Below are 22591 nucleotides of genomic sequence, written 5' to 3'. Positions count from 1 at the left end.
TCAAGGGGTAGAGCAGGACCTGTCAAGTTGCACTCCAGATACATGATCAGCTTGAAGGATTTTTTGTCAATCCATAACCCACCTAATTCTTAAGGGTAAGAGTTATCTGAGGCAGGCCTCTGCACATCTCTCCGTTGCTGTTTCCCTGTCAAGTGGGATGACACTTACCTATCTCACTGCAGATGGGTGTTTGTGAGAATCAGAGGACTTGATCCAAAGCCCACTGATGTCAGTGCAAATCTCTCCATTGACTTCAGCAGACACTGGATTGAGCAAACTAACTACTATTTGTTGAAGGGATATGACCGGGACAAGATTGCATTTGTCAAGGCTGCAGAAAATGATTTGGATTTGTGCTGGTGGCAGGAGATCAGGATGGAGCAGGGAAGAGGAACTGGCAGAAACTAATGAAGGCTCTGATCCCACGATGGTTCTAAGCCCAGAGGCTGAGGTCTGCCCACCCACAGCTCACTGCAGGATTGTAGCCTATTTAGTGCTAACAAAACGAAGATGAAACATGCTCTATTAAGCACTCTTATTAGAAGTCTGGCTGGGAGCTGCTCTTTAATTTACATTAAGCTGATTAACATTCCACATAGCACATCATTGTCTTACTTTGTTTCACGCCCCCTGCAAACAGGGCCAAATCCCAGGGAGAGCTAAAGGTACTCTACCACTTCAGAAACGGTGAGGGGTCCACACAAAGCAGCACATGCAGGGGAGAAACAAAAGGCTACTTATCAGACACCCCTGCCGCTAAAGACTTAATTAAACCTCAACATTTTCTCCATTCCTTTCTAAACAAATCAATGGGGACATTTTGGGTCTGGTCCCTTACAGGGACAACTGTTGCCCTTGGCTTAAGGCAGAATGCTGTGAAAGTGGTGATTATGGTTTCTACACTTCTTAATCCTCCCCTTTGAAACATGACAGCTCCTGCACAGTTAAATGGTGCTGCAAGTTGGTGTGTCTGAATCCGTAAGAGACGTGGTCCACCTCCATCTCTGAGGCCTTGCCTACATGTGATTACAGACATTTTTGCAATTGCATTGGTGCAAACCCCTAGTGTAAATAAGCAAAACTGCAATAAGCCACAGTGCATTGGTGCAGCTCACCCTCTGCTTGAAACCGCATCAACCTGCACCAGTGCAAATGGCAGCTTTGCCCAGAATTTAGCGTGTTAACCACTAGGTTCCCCCACAAAAAGGTGCTCCCAACACCACCTAAACTATAAGATCACCATTTGGATTAGACGTGCATGTGGGTCTTCAATGCGCCAATCTCTGCTGCTGAAGGGTGTGTGTGTGGATGGGAATCACTGATGTAACAGATACAACACTTCTACTGCTGAGGGCTCCTGGCTGGTTCAATTACTAATGGTTCAAGTCTCTATTTTAGATTCAGCCTGATATTTCAAAGGACAAGGGGGTTTCAGGGAAAAAGCTATGTCATTGCAGCTTTCTAAAGCCACACAGGTAGCTTGTGGAAGTTGACTTTGGGGTGGTAGTCTCCCTCCTTGAGAGCTGGCACTCCAAGCATGACAGGTTTCTTCTCAAAGCCAGCCACATGGTAGCACAGAGGAGAGATACACTTGATTAAAGGCTTCTTGCTACCTAGCTCAGTGGGGCTGGAGAGTGTCAGGTTCAAGGGGAACCTCCTGTCACTGAAGTAGCAAATCCGGCTGGATATTTAAGCAGACCCCTAAACAGTTTATGGAAGGAAATAGACAAAGTTAATTGACACAGGCTTTGTACAGAAAGGAGGGCACCAGGGAGGGGAGATGAGGGCTGGTTGGAAAAATGTGGGTTTTTTTCCCTGTTTTGGCAAAAATTTGTTTTGATGGAAATTTTTTGACTAGCTCTAGTGAAGACCCAGGTGTGGAAATGACTGATGGCAGGGAAGAGATGAACGTCTTCCCAGCAATTATACATTCATGTTAGAATATTAAATAAAGACTAGGAAAGAATCTGCAATCCCATTTTTATTAGCTTCAAATCAAGAGTAGGTTTTATTTTTTATCAGTAATTTAATTTTAGCACATCTGTTGCAAAAAACCTGTGGACATAAACAGTTTGGTAAGAAGGAAAGTACAAGAATCAGTTTCATTATTTAATGTTTTCCAAGATGACATTTCATTGTACCGTACCGTATTCCTATATATTCTTCACCAAGAATACAGAGAGAACCTTCCATTCCAGTGTACAACTTGACAAACATCTGTGGAACAGTGCAGCTGAAAGAGGTTTTAGCTTGTTTCCAGCACTGCATTTCCTGTGTTAGTGTATGAAGTGGCTTTCACCCTATTTGCACTTGGGGATAGCATCTGGATCAGATGCCCCTTCTTGGCAATTGTTTATTTGATTAATAATGGCAACTTTAGTGAAAGGGAACATTTTTGCAATAGCCTAAAAGAAGGATACTTAATCCTGGTCTACATTAGCACTTTCTGGGAAGTCTCCCTCTGGTGCAAACCCCTGGGTGGTAACAATGATGGGTGCACTAGTGCAAAGCATGCAGGGTTAGATAACATGGTAGTAAAAATGCCAGTGACCTGTCTGTACTAAGGCTACCATCATTACTAGGGCAAGGGTGGGTGATTTCCTGAAAAGTGTGAGTGCAGACATAGTTTTAGTGTGCTAGATCCCTTTCCAGTGAGGTGCAGAGTGTTCTCAGCTCCCCCTGCACTGGAAGGGAACTGGGGTCATTCTGCACCATACAGAAACAAGCTAGGAATGGAAAACTAAAGACGAAAAAAGAAGAATATATCTCCTAGGTATCAACTTATTCAGTGAAAAGGGAAAATAGACGAACGCACAATTTTGATTTACTTTTCCTTTAAGTTGCAATTCATAATTCTGGCACCACGATCACATAGTGCCTCATGGGCTTACCAAAGAGAGACAGAAATACTTGAAAGCAACAAAAAAAAAAAAAAAAAAAAAAAAAAAAGAGGAAAAGAAATCAGAGGCAGGGGCAATAGCACCTCCAAGATCTGGTGCACCACCAGTTGGAACCGAGATTTTTTAAAATTATTGTAAATTATGACAAAGATTTTCAAATGTCTAGTGACTGGGAGATCTCTTAAATGGGATTTCAGAAAGTGCTGAACACCCACCTTCTGAAAACCGGGCCCCTGAAAAGTGTACCAGGTTGGCCCCCCAAAGCACTAGTCTTTTCTGAAATGGCAGCAGGCAGTAAATGTACAGAGGGGGCTGAGGAGGGGGCATATGCTCCTGTGGCCTTGCCGGTACGTTAACTAGCACCCCTTCAGGCATATATATCCATCTATTACACAGGTAAAATGCACCACAGCTCAGGAAAAATGTAAACAATGGATGGCATGTGAGCATCAGGGAAAGTCTACTTAATGGCAAAAGCAAGCTTGCTGCAGTACCAGGGGCATTACACAGCATGCTCCACAGACATACTACTGCGGGGGGTATACATTCAGCATTTAATGCTGTCTTTAAACTACACAGCACCAGGATTTTTAGGCTTCTGGGGTTTGATCTCGCAAAGTGCTCAGTGAATTCAGTTTCCATTGACCTCAGCTCAGCACCTTGCAGATCAGTGCTTCAGTGTTTTGGGAATACAAATAATGATCCATTTGGATGAAATTCGCCCGTGTAGAGGGCTGGGACAAGGTGTAAGCACCACTTAAATCCTAATTAAATTCCTACTTTAGTGGGACTTAAGCCTTCCAGACAGGACCATGTGAAGAAGCATGGGTAGTGCCTAGGCCTTGCACTGGCCCTTTCCACAGGGGTGAATTTCGTGGTACAATAAAGGAGTGGGGTTATGAAAGGAGATGGATATTTCCAGAAAATAAATCTCTATTTTCTGGCCATTTCCACCAGTTTTTCTATGTTGTGCTTGTTCGTTGTCTCCTTAACATTCCCTCCCCCAAGCTCCATCCCACAGCATTTCCCTTTAATGTTAGCATGTGTCTAATGGCTGCAGGTGAAGGTAGGGAGATGAGGTGGTGTGGAGATCAGAGGTTTTTTCTATTGCTCCAATTCTCTTCGGCCATTTCAAGTTTCCCTTTACTTTTTGGCAGGCTTCGTATCTGCTGACAGCAGCCTCATTGCTTTTCATCTCTATGCAAATTACCATCCGCAATAACCTAGTTCCAGAACAAAGTGCAATGTCAATAAGTAGCTGCTTTGTATACCCCAAGTTGCTGCCATCCCATGATTCACCTTGATAGCTGCTCCTCTCCCCATTTCTTTTGTCTCACAGCTCGTGGGAGTTTGCATGAGGCTCTGGCAGCTTGTTGATATCAGAGTTCTGAATCAGCTGGTAAAGAAACTCCACTTGTTTCTCATAGCCCTCAACTGAGATCCTCTCATTCAACCCATGGACTCTGTTAAAGTGAGAATATTTTTCATTACAATATGCATGAGCCACTTACATGGGAACTGCAAACCCAGTCCAGGCTGCTGATTCCCCAGTTCTCTTTATAAAGGCTCAGGAATGTCAGGACGTAAGTAGGAAACAGTGTGAGACAAATAAAAATCTACAGAACAATGCACTCCAAGCAAGATCTTTTCCTGAGGCCAGCATAAATGGCTTACTGATTCTAAGGCCAGAGCACAGTGGGTAAGACCATGGAGTGGGTAGAAAGGGCAGGCAAGTGGAAGTATAGTAGGCACCGTAGGTCCCTGCACTGACATATCAGAGGCCCTTTGAGTCAGAGGGCAGAACAGCCACCTGGGCACTCTGCTCCTATTTCAGTTCCACTCGCGTGGAAAATAAAATTGATGCACTAGCAAGTGAACCAACTCCTAGCATGGTTAATACTTTTTTATTCACATAACTCCCAGCTTTAAAGAGTTAATCAAGTGGGAGTACCATGTTTGTGCTGGCATGTGGACATGCATATTAAACAAGGGCTTCACACTAGAACCAAACCTTTCAGAATCCTGAATTGTATTTCTGATCCAGCCAACCCTGCAAGTTCAGCTGTCCCGCTGGAAGGGATGTTTGAACCAGGTCCTGTCTACATTTTAAATAGAGATGAATCGGGGCTAACTCTCTCCCACAGCAGTTCTCATCCATTATGAGTGCAGCACCCAACTCTGCAGAAAATGGGTGGCTTTTGTGATTCTGAGGCACCCATATGGCCACACCATGGCATACAAATTTGGGTTTCATTCTCTAGGCCAGCACATGCTAATTTTCTTTCTATAGTCCCTTTAGCATTCCCCCCACAAGCAGAATATAATACCTGGGTAAATCGTCCGGTTTAAAGACCAGTGGGTTAAATCGATAAATGGCATCTGTGAGCTTAGTGAAGTGCCGGCTGTCTGTGTTTCCAATACAAATACCTGGAAAACAAACCCACGGGTCAGGTTGTCTCAGCACAATTGAAACCAATTAGCTGTCAAGGAAAAAGGCTTGGCTGATGTAGCATTTCTACGCTTTGAAAACAAACTCCTTTTGAAAATAAATTACTGTTCCCATGTCAGCACGGGAAATAAAGAATGCTGGAACTCTTTCAGCAACGAGAGGAGCGGAGCACCACACCTCATTGGCTTCAATGGGAGTTGTGGTGCCCAGCACCTGTCAGGATCAGGCTCTTATTCTTCTATGTGTCAATTTCAAACTTAAGTCCCTATCCCATAAGCTGTGTAGCACCAGCGTAGAACACCTTGCATGATAAGGACTTTAGATAGTCAGGTACAGCACAGAAGATGAAAGATGGTTTTGCCAGTCATGGAAGTGCAAACTGAAAGGCTAAAATGAGAAGACCTCCCCTGCTACTCCTAACATCCCTGAAGAGATTCCCTGGGGTGTTTTGCAGGGAGACTCAATTCAAAGTTCATTGTTTCTGCCAGTTTCCTGTTTGCTTTTTCTATTTCTACCATAACTCAACACACACACACACACACTTTAAAGCAGAGAGATGGAACCTAACACAAGAGGGAACAACAGCTGTTTCCAGTCGTTAACAGCTGAGGTGGAGGGATACACAGAAATGGAAACAAAGCAACTGGGGATGGTGGGGGGCCCACAGGAATGTGGAAGTATAAGAGGAAACAATAATCATCATGAGTGGTGCTTACCTGGAGCTATGTTGCTGACATCGGGGAAAACATCCAGTAGGGTTCTTCGGAAAATCTGGACTCCAAAGGCATGATTATCCCAGGGGCTGATAGGGAGTGGGTCAAAGGCTTCCTGTAGGTGTATCTTTACTCTGTCATCAGCAATAGTGTTTTTGACTATCTCTAGCACCTATGAACACACCCAGAGGAACAAATAAGCAAAGGGAATGAGAGTTTTCCTTGTGGATGTCTGTGTAGGTGCCAGTTTCAAGGCTTGCCTTGTAAATCAATTGCCAGCTATGGCTCCAAATGAAGACATACAATCAGGACAGGGACCATGTAGTGGCCTCATGGTGGAAGTCTGTTTTCCTCTTACACAATGGCTCCTGGCATTAAAGGTCGAAGGACTTCCAAGGCAATCACTTATGCGTCAGTGCCTCAAAAGGCCTTCCTTAACCCCTTCAGTACAAAAGGGCACCACTGTGTAACTGGATCAGTCAAGTGAATGGAATACCAAAAAAGCTTTCAGCATGATTGTCCGGAGAGAGGGGGTTGATATTATTCATAAATAATAGGCTATGTCAGACCTTCTCAAGTGTGAGAGATCAGGTCACCTTCTAGTGGCTACAACTGTCAGAAGATAAGCCTTAATACTATTACATAAGCATGTATGGTCCATGGCAAGATTCCCAAACCATGGATCACCATGTACCACTGGCAGTACGTGAGCTCGATGTTTCATCAATTCACGTCACGTTTTTTTTAAGGCGGTGGTATGTGAACCAATGAAGTGTGGGAGCCACTTGTCTATGGGTTACTCTGAAGCAAGAGTGACTCCCAAAGGCTGCTTAATATAGCTGCAGGTCTACATTTCATAGAAGGCATCCCTCAGAATCCGGACTGTCTCCTGTCCTCCTCCATACTTAGAAGGTAGTGTTTAGAATCCAAAGTGAGTCTTCAGAAAGAGTCCTGTAAAACAAGCCACTGAGGATCTCTCTCATTTATACTGCATTCATCACTGTGATATCTGGCACATATAACAAACACTAAAGCAAACAACTGGCCCAAAGGGACAATCTTCCCTGGTTACAGGCCCAAATAAAGAAAAAGACACAATGGACACATGCATCTTACACTATGTGCTCAAAGGGAAAAAAAAACCTTTGATAAATTTGGCTCTGGCGACTGCAAATTGCAGAACACTTCCTTCTCCCTAGACTCTAAACCTGGGGACAGACAATGAGAGCTTTCTGATGGAAAAGGCCTGCTGCAACAGGGGATAAGGTATTCTCAGCTGGCCAGATGCCATTACACTCAGAGATTTACAGAAGACAACCAGTAGCTTGACTTGCACCTGGAAACATAAAGGAAGCCAGCACAGAGCACAGATATTACATGCTCACATCTGCAAAATGCAGGCAGGCAATTTTGCACTACATGAACCTTCTAAGGGGTCTTCTATGGAACCTTAGGTAGAGTGTATTACAACCGCGCAGTCCGGAGGTTGCAGAGGCAAGGTCGACAACAGAGAGGAAAGCTTGCAAACTCCAGACCAGTCAACAATTGTCTATTTCAAAGGTATAGGAAAGTTAAGTAAATGACATGTCAGGGACAAATGTCATGATGAAAAAAAAAGGTGAACAAAAGTGTAACATGCAGACATTACCTCTTCAACCTTTTGTGATGGGTGGATCCGAAAATTCACAGTTGCTTTTGCGGAAGGTGGGATGACATTGGACTAGGGGGGAAAAAGGAGGTACAAACAATACAGAGAAAGTCATAAGCAGAGTCAAAGGCCAATCACAGAACTGCCACTGTAATATTACATCATCCTGCTATCAAAAAAGTTAAACGACTGCTCATGCAGTTCCAGAGCTCACCGTTCAAGGCCTCCACCAGCTCCCATTGAAATAAATGCCCAAACCTTCCACCATTTGATCGCTGTAAACATTAGTCATTTACAACACAGGTAGTTATATAAGGAATAGGCACTTTTCATTTAGAATTTTTTCTCTGTGTGAGAAAGGGCTTGGCATAGTTTTTTTTAAATAATAACTTCATTTTATATGAAGTCACTCTTCCAAAAAATCCTCCTTTATAGCTGAGTCCATTGCCTCAAAGCACACCAGACATGACCCATGTACATCACTTAACAGCATAAGTACAGGTATGGAATTCCTGTTTTCTACAAAATATATTTTATACTTTGTTAAGTATGCAAGTTACACAGTCTTTGAACACACACAGTAAAAAAGCAAAGCAAACAACATGTTATTTCTCTTCTCACCACTCAGTGTCACTGTTTACCTATTATATCTTGACAGGTTTCAGAGTAGCAGCCGTGTTAGTGTGTATCCGCAAAAAGAAAAGGAGGACTTGTGGCACTTTAGAGACTTTTCTATTATATCTTGTTTTCTAGACAAGTGATCCTTTTCAGTAAAGATTTCCTTTGAGGAATGCACAAAGTAGCCAAACTATTAATTGCTCTCATTTGTGTTTCAGAGCTGCAATTCTCAACTGTTCTGGGTAACTGCACCTATTTATCAGGTTAAGACCTTGACTGTACCAGCCAGAACCTGCTGCCTCTCACTCTGCTGTGCTTGCTCTAACCCACTGTGGAGTTTAGGGATATCAGTCTTGTGATCATGGGACAAAGGTCCCATCTATAGTAGGAAGTTGTCCTGTTGCTGAAAATGGGTGGTCCAAAGTCTCAATCACCCTTCGTGTAATAGGACTGAAAATGTTTTTTATCCTGTTTACATTAGCACTTAAACCATTTTCAGCACCAGTTTAGAAAGAACTGGATAACACATATGGTCATCAATGAAACAATTTTCTATTGTAAACCCTAAGGTTTGAACTGGGCTATATTTTCAGATGGAGTGAGGTTGGCAAAGCATGAAGGCCCAGTATAGAGGCCGAGTTTAAAATTAAGTGTAGGAGGAGACTAGAAAACCATTCATAGTGGTACATCTAGCAGTATGTGGGAACCACCATTCTAAATAATACAGGCGTTCTCCTCACGCTATGTAGAGGAAACATCAAATGCACACATGAAGCTACCTTGATTCCTGCATTAAACATGGTGATTGCTGTGGTGGTCCGAATCAAGGCATTAGTGGACGGCTTCTGCTCGAAAATTCTGCATGAAAATAAGTTTTTAAAAGGAGTTTTGTACTTATAAAAGATATAAATGACAACAGTGAGAATTAAATTGATTAGACCACTCTATGCATTAACAGAGCAGCTACAGTATGTTTCAATTATTAATTAAAGCAAGGTAAATGCTTTACAGTCTGATAAACTGAGAAATAGGATGGCTGATTTCCACGGAAGATCAGGCTGATTGGCAAGAAAGCTAGAGGACTAAAGTTTCTAAATGGACATTAGTTCCCATATTTCACGGGGGCAGAGGCTGGGAGTGTGGAAGAGGAGATGTGTTCCCTTACCTGCTGATGATAGGTGAGAACAGCCACAGATTGGTCATGATGAGATTGAGAGGAAAACGGAACTAAGTGGCAAGAGAAAACAAAAATACACCAATTATCAAAATTCCAGCTTTAGAGACTAAAGTGATGTCACTACTCAGTGCAGAACACAGGGTTAAAGGATCACTGCTATGTACAGTATGAGAGGGATGCTGCAAAGGGAGAACTATTGCATTTAAGCTTTGAATTCTCCTTTCTGAGTTAAATGATTTTAACAGAGACTAGGAAACCCCCCTAGGTAATTTACGTCTGGGGCTACTTTTAATTTATTAATATTAATAATGTAAAACTTGAGAATGAAGCTACAGTTGAATCCTTACCTCTGAAGCCAAGTGCTCAAGAATCATAATTTCTGGCCCACGGCCAAACAGATTGGGCATGGGATTCTGCTCCAACCTACAACACGCAAATGAGCATGTGAAAAAAAAACCTCATTTTACATTATTGCAGAAAACAGGTTGCATTTTTATTCATGGATTTTGCCAAGAGCTTGAAATGTAGCCACATTTCTCTTAGCTCACAAATCAAGGAGAACAACTTCACCATGGATTTCAGAGCATTCCTGTCTCATCCAAAGATGATATTTTGGGGAGGATGAAGAGATAGCCAAGGTTGCCTCCCAATAAGAAGGAAGGGACAGTAACGGAGATGTGGAAATCTATAAAAATGGTAGGCCAAAAAGATAGCAAGTCTCTCTTTATTTCAGGCACTTTATAAAACAACACCCTTGCCCCCATCAATCTATTCTGTATCCACTAGGACAGGGAGGCTGAGAAGCAGGAGCACTATCTTGTACCAGAGCCTACGGGAAATAACATTTTGATACCACATCATGTTTATTTGCCTGCATAGATATCACCTGTAGGCAGCAGATACAGTCAAGAAAGATTCTTGGAGAGAAATTCTGGCAACAAACAAAAGGAAGGAATAAAAATAGCTTCATGTCACCTTTGCAGATATCCAAATTCTGGTGCTACTGAATGACATTTAGGCCCTTGGTGTAAGTCTGAGTAGCCCCGATGATGCTCTAATTTATGCCTGGCTTTTTAAGGTCCCTAGGGACCATTCCAGGGACTGCGAACAGCTGGAGTGCAGAGGTGCTCCAGCCATGCCCTCTTCCCCTGACCACAACCCCTCTGCAGGGGTTGCATATCAGCACTTATCTGAGTCATAAGCTTCAGTTTTAAACATCCTCAGAGAGGTACAATATCTAGTGCTGAGGTCAAGTCTGTTTAAGGAGCTTTTGCATGACAGTCTTGGGTCTGTTACACAGCCAGGTAAACTCTCACCTGGACAACGCTGCTGCAAGAATACCAATACTCGTCTCCTTAGAAGGGGCAGAGGAATGACCTTGCTCTTTTTCCACGCTGAAGTTCGCTGTAATTGCACCCTTCTCTGTGATAGCTATTCTGATGAACGAGAAATAACTTCATCAAGCCGATTCCAAGTATTACATAACTGGAGTTCTTCAGCCTCCACAGATTGTAGACAGAGGGGGCTGATACGCTTATTGTTTAGAATCAGATAAAAATACTCTAAGAGCAGCAGCAACAACAAAAAGCATTTAAAGCCACACCTGAGTGGTAGGAGCATTGGGGTCTTGGCTTTTTCTCCAGATTTCACATTACACAACTAACACACTTGCTCTGGCGCAGCTGCAGTACCCTGCTTGTGACAGCACGGTGAGAGACTGAAAGTAAGTGCACTCGGAAGGCTCTTTGCTTACGTGTTGAACCACAGCTGCAGTATAGTTGACAGACCAAGTGTCTTAAAAACAAATGTCATTTAAGTACAGCAAGACAGTTTCATGGTAATTAAAAGGAATTAATGATTACAAACACCTCTGTGGAGGTTGACAATAGGAAATACTTATCCTATGCAGTGTTAACCTTAAACAATAGCATTTTAAATCTAGTTTGATGTCAAGGGCCAATTGCTGTCTTATTAATTCTAAACTGCATTCATATTTCAAAATATAGGTATCATATTTTCCATTGGGAGACTGGCCATGCACTTGTCAATTTTATATGCTCCCACAGCCAACACTAAGATTATGGGGTTCTCTTTTTGACTACAGTTCTGCATGAAAACCAGAATGCTTCCCACAAAAACTAAATTGCAGCTTTGGAGAAGGAAATGGATTTGTAAAACTGAAACACCTATACGCAGTCAGATCTGACCCTTCTACCAACAGTGTCCGATAGTGCCCGTGTTCATCACATTTGTTTTATCATCAAATTCTTTATATCACAATTCCAAATCCTGTTAGCACCAGGTTGTCTTTTCCCTGCTTTTTATAACAACAAATAAATGAGACTGACTCATCACAGGGCTTCCTAAATTAACCTTCAGGTAATATTTCAGTGAGGCCACTGAGGGATCCCAGGTCTTCAGAGGATTGTCTACCACAGACGGAAAGGGACAGAATTCATAACTCAACAGATATCCCATTTCCTCATTCTTTCCTTCTCAAGATAAAGGGTCACCCTTGCATTTCCTCAGAAAAGGTATGAATCAAGCTTACAAGCTGCATGCCAAAGACAAACTTTTGTTTTTAAACACTTCACAGCTACATCAGGGTCACTATCTAAGCTGACCAAAGAGAAACAGTATTGATTGCATGTCCCATCCTGCCATTTGCAAAGTAGCAAATGGCAGTCAGGAGGCTGAAACACTGATTGCCACAACGGTGAACCAGCCTCAGGTTCTGCTGCCAAAACCTCAACCGCACACCAAAGTTACTAAATTTTTATCTAAAGAAAAAAAATAAAATCCATGGGCAGCTATAAACGACAGCCTAGAAGACAGCTACGTATAAATATGGGCATCTCCATCCTCAGCCCTGTGACTCAGCTGCAACCTAGCCAAACTCACCTACTCAAGTAAACAAGGAGGTATAACAGAAGTGTGATACAGTGATTGGTGGGATGAAAACCGTAGGGTGGTTTTCCCAGCCAAGTGCTCCATGTATTAGCTAAGGATGCCCAATGTTTGCAACACTGAGAGCTGCAATGAAAATCTGACAGGAGCCTAAGAGCCACACACAAATGTATGTAAGTATGTAAATATACTTAATTCTTAAACATGCACACAACCCGAATATTTGCTTGTATTTATATTTACACTGAGATGAACAGAAACTGCAATCAAATCACCAGCAATAAAACCCTGCAGTTCGTCAGCTGTGTCTTCACCAAGGAAGAAAAGGGCAGCTGCAGGCCACATTTTAAGATGCCATAGAGGGCCTGTATGTTGAATTATGGACACCCCTGCATTAGTCCAAACTAGAAGACTCTCTCATACTTACCCATAAAGCCAGGGATCAGGCTCATTGTGTTAAATTCTCTTCTTTCCTTACTTACACTGCTACTGGCTTCTTTATTCCCTCCAAGAACCCATCTAAGATAACGCTTCCCTCATCTAGCAGGAAAGAAAGCTTCACTCCTCTAGCTTCCAGCAGAGCTGCAATCTTCATTGCTCCCTTACGACCTGATACCTATGAGAGTCCAAATCAGAGGAATTGCCATGCTGAATCGCACAAGCAGTCCATCTAGTACAGTATCCTGACTCTGACAGTGACCAGTGCTACATGAGAAAGGTGCAAGAAACCCCAGAGTGAGCAATTATGAAATAACCTGTCCATAAGGTGAAGTTTCTTTCTAACCCCCATCAATTAGTGGTTGCTTATGCTCTGAAGCAGGAGAGTTTACATCCAGTCTAATATAACTGAAGATGTTCTCATTATTCATGAGAAGCCTCAATGCTACCTCACAGCAATGAGCTCTATATCTTAATTAGACATTGTTTAAAAAGGTATTTAATTTTATCATTTCTTGTCTTTCAATTTTACTGAACACCCTTCTTGTCTTTATAAGAATGGTAATTCTGCTACCCTATCATTCTCTATTTCTAGCCCTATGTCATTAAAGAAGACTCTGTTAGATAACACTGTTCACCTGCAACAGTCAAAAACATCTTAACCTGGATTTTCACTTTTCACTCATACACTGTACTTTTTATGTCTGACAGCCCTAGAAAAGCCATACCAAAGAACAGTATGGATTTACCCTTCTCCTCTCTTTCCACTGAGCAAAACCCTGACACCCAGGTCACTGAGAGCTGAACTGTCAATATATACCTATGACTGCAATGCTCTAAAGTTGATTTAGTCAAGTACAGGGACAATGCAGGCAACTGGCTATCCAAGAATCAAGCTGCTGTTATAGGAGGAAACAAGAGAGAGAGACAGACCGAGAGAAATACCTCTTCGTCATGTCCAATGCCGATATAGAAAGACCTGCGAGGTCTGTAGTCTCTTCTCAACAGGAATTCTAGAGCTTGCAGAATACCCTGTGGAACAGAGGCAGCATGTTAGTCACTGTGTCGTTTTGCTCTCTGAGGTTGCAAAGAAGAGCTACTTCATATGGCGAAGAACATGAAGATGTAAAGGAAATCCGGTACTTTCACAGTGCTCAAGCAGGCTTCATTCTTTTAACTATTTCGGGGTTTTTTTTCACTCCACCTAGTTGATGATAATCATATTCTTTTGCAAATACAATCCAACAGACTTAATAATCCTTAAAACTCAGTGTGTTACATAATATCAGAATAAATATATAAAACAGTATGGGCTTGATCCTACTCTTACTGGAGGCCAAGGCAAACTCCAACTTGCTTCAAAGGGAGCATGATCGGGGTCTCTATGTCTGAAAACCCCCCACTTAACTGAGCCTTTAAATTGCATCTAGACTGCATATGGTATGGCTCTCGCTAGTTGTAGCAAATCCATTACTTTAATGAGAATTAACTTTTTATACAAAAACATTACTAAGGAAGAACAAAGAGAAAAATAAGAACAGTGGGGATGAATTTTGTAATCCGTTAACACTTGTGTTTTTTTCCAGTCTCATCTATTTTTTTTTCCTTCCTAAACTGTGGTCATTGTCTAATCAGCAGTGGTTAGTTTGTATTTCTGCTGTCTTGCCAGCATCCATTTTGCCTCATACATTGTAATGGTTAATTTTGATGTAGTTGTTTCTGGGATTATTACTGCCACTCTCAATAGCTAACTAGTTCCAAAAGAGAAGTTCTCAAATCACAAAACTACGAGACTGTTAATTATTTACCCATCAGACCCTGAGCAAAAACATTCCTTAGAGCTTTTCTGAAATGAGGTGACAGAGAAGACATACTATAGCAGAATTTTTGTTGTCCACTGTTCCTCGTCCATAGATGAAACCGTCAAGTTCCTCAGCAGAGAAAGGAGGGACATGCCACCCCTCTTGAGAAGCTGGGACTACATCCATGTGTGCAAGCAGCATGTAGGGCATGAGCTGGGGGTCAGAACCCTGAACAGTGAAGAGATGGCTGTATCCTCCAATGATCTCATGTTGAATGAACTTGGTAGAAAATACAGCAGGAAAGACTGTTTAAAAATAAATTCAAAACAAGAGAGAAATATACAAAGGAGAAAAATCAGCAAGGTCTTTTCTGTTCCACCACCAAAATTATTGGGAATATGACATGAACCTGTTAGCGGAATTTTGCCACTGACTTTAATGGAAGCATGGTCGATAGTGAATTTTAACACGGATGGCAACAAGACTACAAAGCTTGAGACGTTGCAGGCAGCAACTGTGCAAGCTTCCCTCAAACAACGTTACCAAACTGTCCCAATCTGCAGTGGAAACCCTCAATAGCTTTGTCTCCCTTGGCAAAAACAGGACCTGTAACTCACCACCACTGCAGCTGTGTTGGACGATGGAACCATCAGACAGGCTTAGGCTTTTTTATCACAAGGTTCTCTAACTCTCTTCAGAGCAGGGTCATGACATGGCAGTAAAAAGACACCTATGCCCTGTCTATGCTACAGTTTCTACCATCAGTGGAGATACACCACAGTTGAACTGCAGGTCCCATTTTGGCCCCTATGATAATCCATTCCTCTTTTGAGAAAAATCAAGATTAAAAAGTGCTACACCAAACAAAGTACTATTCCATTATATTCAGAATCTAAACCTTCTACTCAATTTGTTGCCAACCTCCTGCCCTTTTATTAAAAATATGTAGGAACGTAAATTCTGTACCTTTTTGAATATAATTCCCAAATTCTGCCAAGGCTGTTGTATTTTGGTCTTCTGGAGAGAAGGAAACTGTTTGAATTTTGATGGCACCTTAAATGAAAATATGAAATAGAGGATTTTTGGCAATGATGTCAATCAGTCTGACAGTCATTTTAACTGATTTGAGCCAGTAAGGAAGAGGGGGCACTAATTTATTTAGTATGGCAAAGGGACATCTCAAGATGTACAACTGCAGAATACAGACAAACTGCGTTTTGTATGTCAGCGGGATGAGATATTGGAGAAGACTGTCAGTGGGAGGAAACAAAGACTGCAGGTGTATGGAATTCTGGTTCCAGTTAAGACAAGACTATCCGCTGTGGGAAAGCATAATAATTCATTTACTGACCCGTTTCAGCTTTGCAGTACATTCATTTGGCAGACTCTAAAACATATATACAGCTTTCTGGGCAAGTTTTTCCTTGCCATTCACTGCAAATATGGTGCAGCCGCGTGGATTCACCTACTCCTTATTGTCCCTCTTCTATAGACTTAATATTATGTTTATGAACAAAGGATGAGGAAGGGGCCAACCAACAACAACAACAGCACCTTGCATTTACAGATCCTCTTTGAACACAAAGTGCTTTATAAACTAAAACAGCTATACTGCTCTGAGACACCCAGGTTGTGGAATCCTTCAATATCCTCTCCTTCTTTTTCATTAATATCTACATTGGACCACTCAGCAAGATTGTCAGAGGCAGATGTCACCGATACACATATGATACTCAGGTGTATGTGTCTTCCACTAGCTCCAAGACACATCTCCAGGTTTTGCTTAGGATATCTGTTGGGGTCAAAGTATATGACTGCAAATGTAAATATACAAGGTATTTTGAGACAGGCACCAGTGTCATCCAGTGCTAAAGAATCTTAACTGATAACAAGAAATGAATTATACAGAGGAGCTATTAAAACAATATTATTCCTTTCTTTCATTTGTCAGCAGAAGAAACAAATCCTGGTTTGTTTTTTTTAAGACATGATTTTCAATCTTTTTGTTCTGCAGTTTTTCTTCCTTCCCTACCACCCATAGCATGTACTTTCTGCAGTGTCATGGAAGCAGGGCGGGAGGGATGTGCCTTATGGAGATAAAGGGAGGTTGTCAGTTTCAGGGTGGTGTCAGCTGCCTCAGTTGCTGGAGGGCAGCCAGTGGGGGGTGTCAGAGCTTGAGGATGGGTTAGCGGTTTCCTTGGGAACATGTCAGTGTCTGAGAAGAGGTGCTGGGAGGGGAGCAGGCCAATGTCTAAGCAAGCAATAAGGGGCTGAATAGATGCTTAAAAGTAAAGTGACACAATGGGAAGAAGATGCTCGTCGGGGGGGGGGCAGTGTCACTTGAGGGAGCGCTAATGCTCAAGCAACTTCTGTCTGTGGGTGTCTGTGCCTGAGGGTGCATGGTACACATGGGAGAGAAGTGCCCACTGAGGAAATTCTGCCTGGGACACCAGACTAGAGAGGTCAGTGCTCTGGGGGTCTCGGTAAATGGATGGCGTTAGTAGCTGATGAGGAGGCATCAGTACTTAAGGGATTTCTGGGGGCTCAGTGTATTCAGGACAGGTTCGGTCCCTAGAGAATTCAGCTGGAGGATGAGTCCTGGGTGGAGGGGGGTTTCAGAGCACTCACTCTCAAGAGGGCCCTTGGATGGGCTCTTAGCCTCAAAGAAAATGGGGGGAGGCAGCCTGGTAGAAGTTGCTTGGGAGAGGGTCATGATGGAGTTTTGGTGGCCAGAGGAGGTGCAGTTAGGGAATGTAACTTTAGGGATCCAAGGGGGTGTACTCCTCAGGAGAGATGGAGTTCCGGGGTCCCGGGCGGGGAGAGGCTTAGCCAGGAACGGGCGGGGCTGAAAATGGTCTGTCATCAGGAGGATCAATCAGGGATGGGAGGAGTTATTTGGGATGGGATTATAATCTCCAGGATTTGTCAAGGGGTGGAGGTGGTTCTGTTGGTGGACACCTGCCGGGGATTGGGGTTTTGCCCCAGATTTGTGTGCGTGTAAGGTGGCGGGGGGGTGTCTGCGGAAAGATTTAGTCTGGGAGCATGAGTTCTTGGGAGCAGTATTAGTCTGGGGAATCCCGGGGGGGGGGCTAGTCTGGGAGTGAGAGGTTGTCTAGTGGGAGAATTAGTCTGGGGTGAAGGGCCCCCGGGGTGGGGGGGGGTTAGTCAGGGGCAGTCCCCCCTGGAGATCAGAAGGATTAATTTGAGGGTGTCCCCCCAGGGGTGGAGATTAGTTGGGGGGGTACCCCCTGGAGATGGAGATTGGTTGGGGGATACCCCCTGGAGATGGAGATTGGTTGGGGGGTTGGCGGGGGGTACCTCCCAGGGGTGGAGGTTAGTTGGGGGTTGGGGGGTACCCCCTGGAGATGGAGGTTAGTTGGGGGGGTTGGCGGGGGGTACCTCCCAGGGGTGGAGGTTAGTTGGGGGCTGGGAGGGGGTTGGCGGGGGGTACCCCCCGAGGGTGGAGGTTAGTTGGGGGGTAACGGGGGTTTGGCTGGGGGTACCCCCGGGGTGGGGGTTAGTTGGGGGCCAGGGAGTCCCAGGCCTGGAGGGCCGGCCTGGGGGGCCGGGGCGCTCCCCCGGGGATGGGGGTCTGAGGGGTCCCGGCCCCTTCACCTCTCAGCGCCTCCTTCAGCTCCTGCCTGTCGCGGACGCTGAGCTCGAAGCCCAGCGCGGCCCGCCGCCCCCCGAGCGGCGGGCTCGGCGGCGGGCGGAGGACGTAGGCCCGCCCCAGCACCACGGCCAGCAGGGCCAGCGCGGCCCCGCACAGTCCCAGGCAGGCGGCCCAGGCCGCCCCACGCAGCCGCCCCGCCATGCCGCTCCGCTCGCCTCGCGCGCCGCCCGCCAATCACCAGCCCCCAACTCAGAGACTCCGGCCAATCGGAGGCTTCGTTCGGCCTTCGCTGCAAGGCCTGCTGGGAGTTGCAGTTCCCTGGCCCTGGCAGCTGTTTCCGGCAGCTTGACCGCTCACGTGGCGTGCCCAGAGCAGGGGGCTGGAGGCCGGGCTCTTGGGGCCTGCTCATAGCCCCGGGCAGAGTGTGGGGCCCACCACAGCGGCTGGGGTCTGTCTCTGCTGGCTCCCTTTGTGACCTCAGGCAAATCACTTCACCTGAGTATCCCCATGCCTAAAATGGTCATCATACCTACTCCCCAGGGATGTTTTGAAGCTTAATTAATCACACTGTTTAATAGACACCAGGATCTGCAAGTGAACACCACCATAGAAGTGTATAAATTTCGTATGCCTAAGTCATGTTACATGCATTGTGTTTGTTGCTGTCATTAGCAGCAGGAGGGCAAGATCTGTTCTCTAACAAAACTCAGTTCACATTCACATAAGCGCAATTGCAGTGTACCTCTTGTTGGGGACAGCAGACCAGGAAATCCAGCGATGCATTAACACTATTTCTAAAATGAGAGCACTGTTGGGGAAAAGGAGCATCCTTTGCTGATAAATAGCCATGTGATTTATATAAGAGAGTGGTGTAGCATGGATTCTATATGAGTAATTAATTCTGCAAAGGTGTAGAAGCATACAGAAACTCTAGGACAGCACTGATAAAATACATTAACTGTAGGCATGCCTAAAGCTTTTATCACCATAGTACCAAGTAGAATTGGCATAAGGGTTCTGGGAAAGTGTACTCCCAAATCAGTAGATAAAGCATATGATCTGTCACATATTGTTTATTATCAAAAAAAGAAGAACCAAACCAATATTAAATTAAATAAATTACACAAACATTTTGAGCTTGTTATGCATCATGCAAGTATCAAATAAGGCTTCAAAGTAATTACATATTAATATCACTAGACTTTCAGAGACATAAAAGGTCATTGGAAGTTTAGAATTTACCACCCCCAACGGACTCTCTTTCTGAGTTTCTCTAGTTCCCTGGTCAAGATACCCTGGAAATGAAGCTTTCTGAGCTGGCCACATAGAACCTTTGAAAGAGAAATGCAAGTCATGCTAACTTGTCATTCTGTTTTGTACAGATTGGTGAATGTCGCCTTTGAAACTAATGTTCTGGGACTCATAGACTTATCAGGGTTCTGCATCTAAAACATTTGTGCTACTCAGTAGCAAAATGGTGACAGGAGTTATGCCTTCAAAAATACCATCTGTCAGCTGCTGAGGGCTGCATTTGTCACCAGAATTGGCACTGGGCTACAGAAACCAAGTATCCCTCTACCTGAGACTTCAAGGTGGCAGAGTATGTAATTATTGCCACTACTTTCATGGCATCATTCTTGACATCCCATCCATCATGCTGCTGGGAACTGCAAAGGAAACAATACATACTTTGCACAGGGATCTGTCGCTCTGAGGTTTCCTGTATTTGAACTGATACTTTGGCTGTCAGGCCTGTGGGACTGTGAACTGAACCTTTAGCAGACACACTCTGATTCCTGAATTGCAATTAGGAATATCACTAATTTAAAGTGAGGTCACCGCAGAGGTTTTATTATAATGAAAAAGCCCCTTGCTCCATTGCGCCAAGCTTTTTGTTTATTCTGATCTTAGCTTGTAGGACATGACAGTCCCAGCAAAATTGTGATTGTCTCTCTAAGGTCAGAGTGAGAAGTAACCTTTTTTTAGTGTTCTCCCAACTAAAGAAAACTGTACTTCTATTTGTTTAATAATTTTCTCCTGCACCATGTAATCAGAGACTGAGGTTGAGCAGTGGTGACTTAATTAATGAGGTGCCACACAAAACCCAGGCAGCTCTGATGTTATAACATGGAATGTTTGTCTAGCCTGGATGAGTCATGCAGCTCTATTTTCATTGCAAGTGGGGCATCATTTATCTGGGAGCCACAGTACAGCTGCATTTTCTTTCCCCGATAATGTTATCTCAAAGACCCTTTTATCAGGGTGGTTTAAGAATGTTTTATGAATTAAACAGATTTAAAACCATATAGTAAAACACAAAAGCGTTATTGACATTTTAGGTTATTAGAACAGAAATAATTTTTTAAAAGCAAATTTCCTTTGCATTATTAAGGCCATTATATTTTTTATTCCTGAAAAACAGATGAGTCAGTTTCACATTTGCTTCTAAGCAGTTTCATTTTCTGGCCCTTATGCTTTATCCCAAGGCTGGAAACACCACAGCGGAAGGTTTAAAATCTAGACAAAAAACTGCTTTCATCAGAACTTTAAAAATATCATAGAAAAAATTCTGCTCATCTTAATTTTTGCAAAATTGCTTTTCACAAAACCTGAATTTGGGGCCTAAATGTACGAATAAGTGTCCCTTTAATCCTCAACATACTGTATTTTTCAGCGTTTACATATACTTTAAATGCATTTCCTCTAGTCATAAGCTTCAGAGAATCAATATGGGGATGAAAGGAAGGAACTATAACAGAAAACTAAAATAGCAATAGTTATTAGCATCACTCACACTTTTATATATAAAAGTATTAGGGTTTTTTAAAAAAAAAATTAAAAGATATCATCTGTCTATGGGTTATCGAGTCAGGCTTGTTTGCCCGAGAGGTAGATTGTCCTGGTAGCATCAGTTTGTGGTGATTTTTATTCAAATTCACATAGCGCATGAGGGACCAGACACCGTAGCAATCCCAGCAGATGAGCTTTCTCTTGTCACTTAGGTGATTACCTAAAATCTCTTCAGCTTGAAGCCCCAAGCTTGGAGAGGTGAGTGCTGGGTATCACAAGAGCTGTTGACTCCTGGCATACCCAAAATATGCTCAATCTTTAATTATACTGCTCCTGAGTTTTAGCATCATCAAGAACCATTGGATGTATGCACTGAGCTGAAGGGTCTCTCTCTCCCTGTCCCTGAATTTGCTAGGGATGGGCACACTGGTTAAGAAAACCTGCTCACCCTGAAACACTTACCTATTTCTAGAGCTGAATCTAAACTGAACTTTTTAGCAATGTCCAGATACTGAGAATAGGAAGAGGAAGCATCAAAATACCACAGGAATACCTGCTCTCATGATATTCCCAGATTAAAGGCCTGACCTAAAGCCTGTTAAAGTAAAAGGCAAGATTCTTCTTGACTTCAGTAGGCTTTGAATCAGGCCCTAATTCTGCCGGTGCTTTGAATAAGCTTTATTTTAACTACCCAAACTGTTGGGAAGGCCAGTGTGTGAGTATAACTCCCACTAGAGCTGGCAGGAGCTCTTGGTCATGTGAGCTGAGGGTGGCTAATATCCAAAAATAGCCTGAGCATGTAATATAGAATGCAGCATTACTCCCATGCAGTTGTACCAAGGATTTTAGGGTAATAGAAAACACAGCACTGGCTCAGTAAATGGTACCTGGTAATAGACAGGACAGCGCAGGAGGGCCTGTAGGGTAATAGAAAATACAGAGGTGGCTTTGGGCAGCAACCCCAAGAAATTCACAGGCTTAAATTCAGCGTGCAGATTCCCAAAAAGTCAGTGCACATTTTAAAATATTATCACTTTGCAAACCTGCGTCACTGCATCTTGAGAGGGTTACTTGTGGTTATGAATCAAAGCCAGGAAAGGCTTGTAAATTTCCTTATATGTCATCTCGTTGGAAAAAGGAAGGAAAACAAAGGTGATGCCTGTGTTACGCAACCCTTATGGCTGGGTATGTGAGTGGGTTCTGGAGGAGGAGGAACAGAGATAGGGTTGACAGCGATGACGGATATTAATAATCCTTCTGCCTGGAGGCACTTGCCATTAAATTAAGTTGCTGCTCTTCTACATGTAGATGAATGTTATTTCCTGAGTTCCTGCTTCTGTTGTGTTCTGCTACCTGCTCCAAGAGTCCATTGCTCTGAATTCCACACACAGAGGGAAGGAGGAGAGAGGATGTCAGGAGGAGAGGTGTGACGGTCCCTCGCCTCCCAGCCTCGCTGCTACCCCGGGCTGGAAGCACAGAAAGGCTGTTCTGCGCACCACTCAGACAGGGGAAACTTCTTCATAAAGGAATACGTGA

The 22591-nt window shown here is 43.6% G+C and overlaps 1 protein-coding gene across 1 annotated transcript; it reads right to left on the bottom strand.

Moving 5' to 3' along the window:
• Positions 1 to 1975: 1975 nt before the first annotated feature.
• Positions 1976 to 18466, bottom strand: PM20D1 (peptidase M20 domain containing 1). Its single transcript, XM_074936477.1, has 13 exons — positions 18268 to 18466; positions 15619 to 15705; positions 14725 to 14957; positions 13796 to 13882; positions 12895 to 13028; positions 10822 to 10941; positions 9853 to 9928; positions 9494 to 9555; positions 9108 to 9186; positions 7711 to 7782; positions 6066 to 6234; positions 5228 to 5327; positions 1976 to 4363 (listed from the first exon to the last, which is right to left on the bottom strand). Exons 1-13 carry the CDS (start codon positions 18464 to 18466, stop codon positions 4234 to 4236), a joined length of 1548 nt encoding a protein of 515 aa, XP_074792578.1. The 3' UTR covers positions 1976 to 4233.
• Positions 18467 to 22591: the final 4125 nt, after the last annotated feature.

This window comes from Natator depressus, chromosome 21 (genome assembly GCF_965152275.1).
Source record: "Natator depressus isolate rNatDep1 chromosome 21, rNatDep2.hap1, whole genome shotgun sequence".
Classification (NCBI taxonomy): Eukaryota; Metazoa; Chordata; order Testudines; family Cheloniidae; genus Natator; species Natator depressus.
Note: the sequence above shows the minus strand (reverse complement) of the source record. Positions and strands in the feature narration are given on the sequence as shown.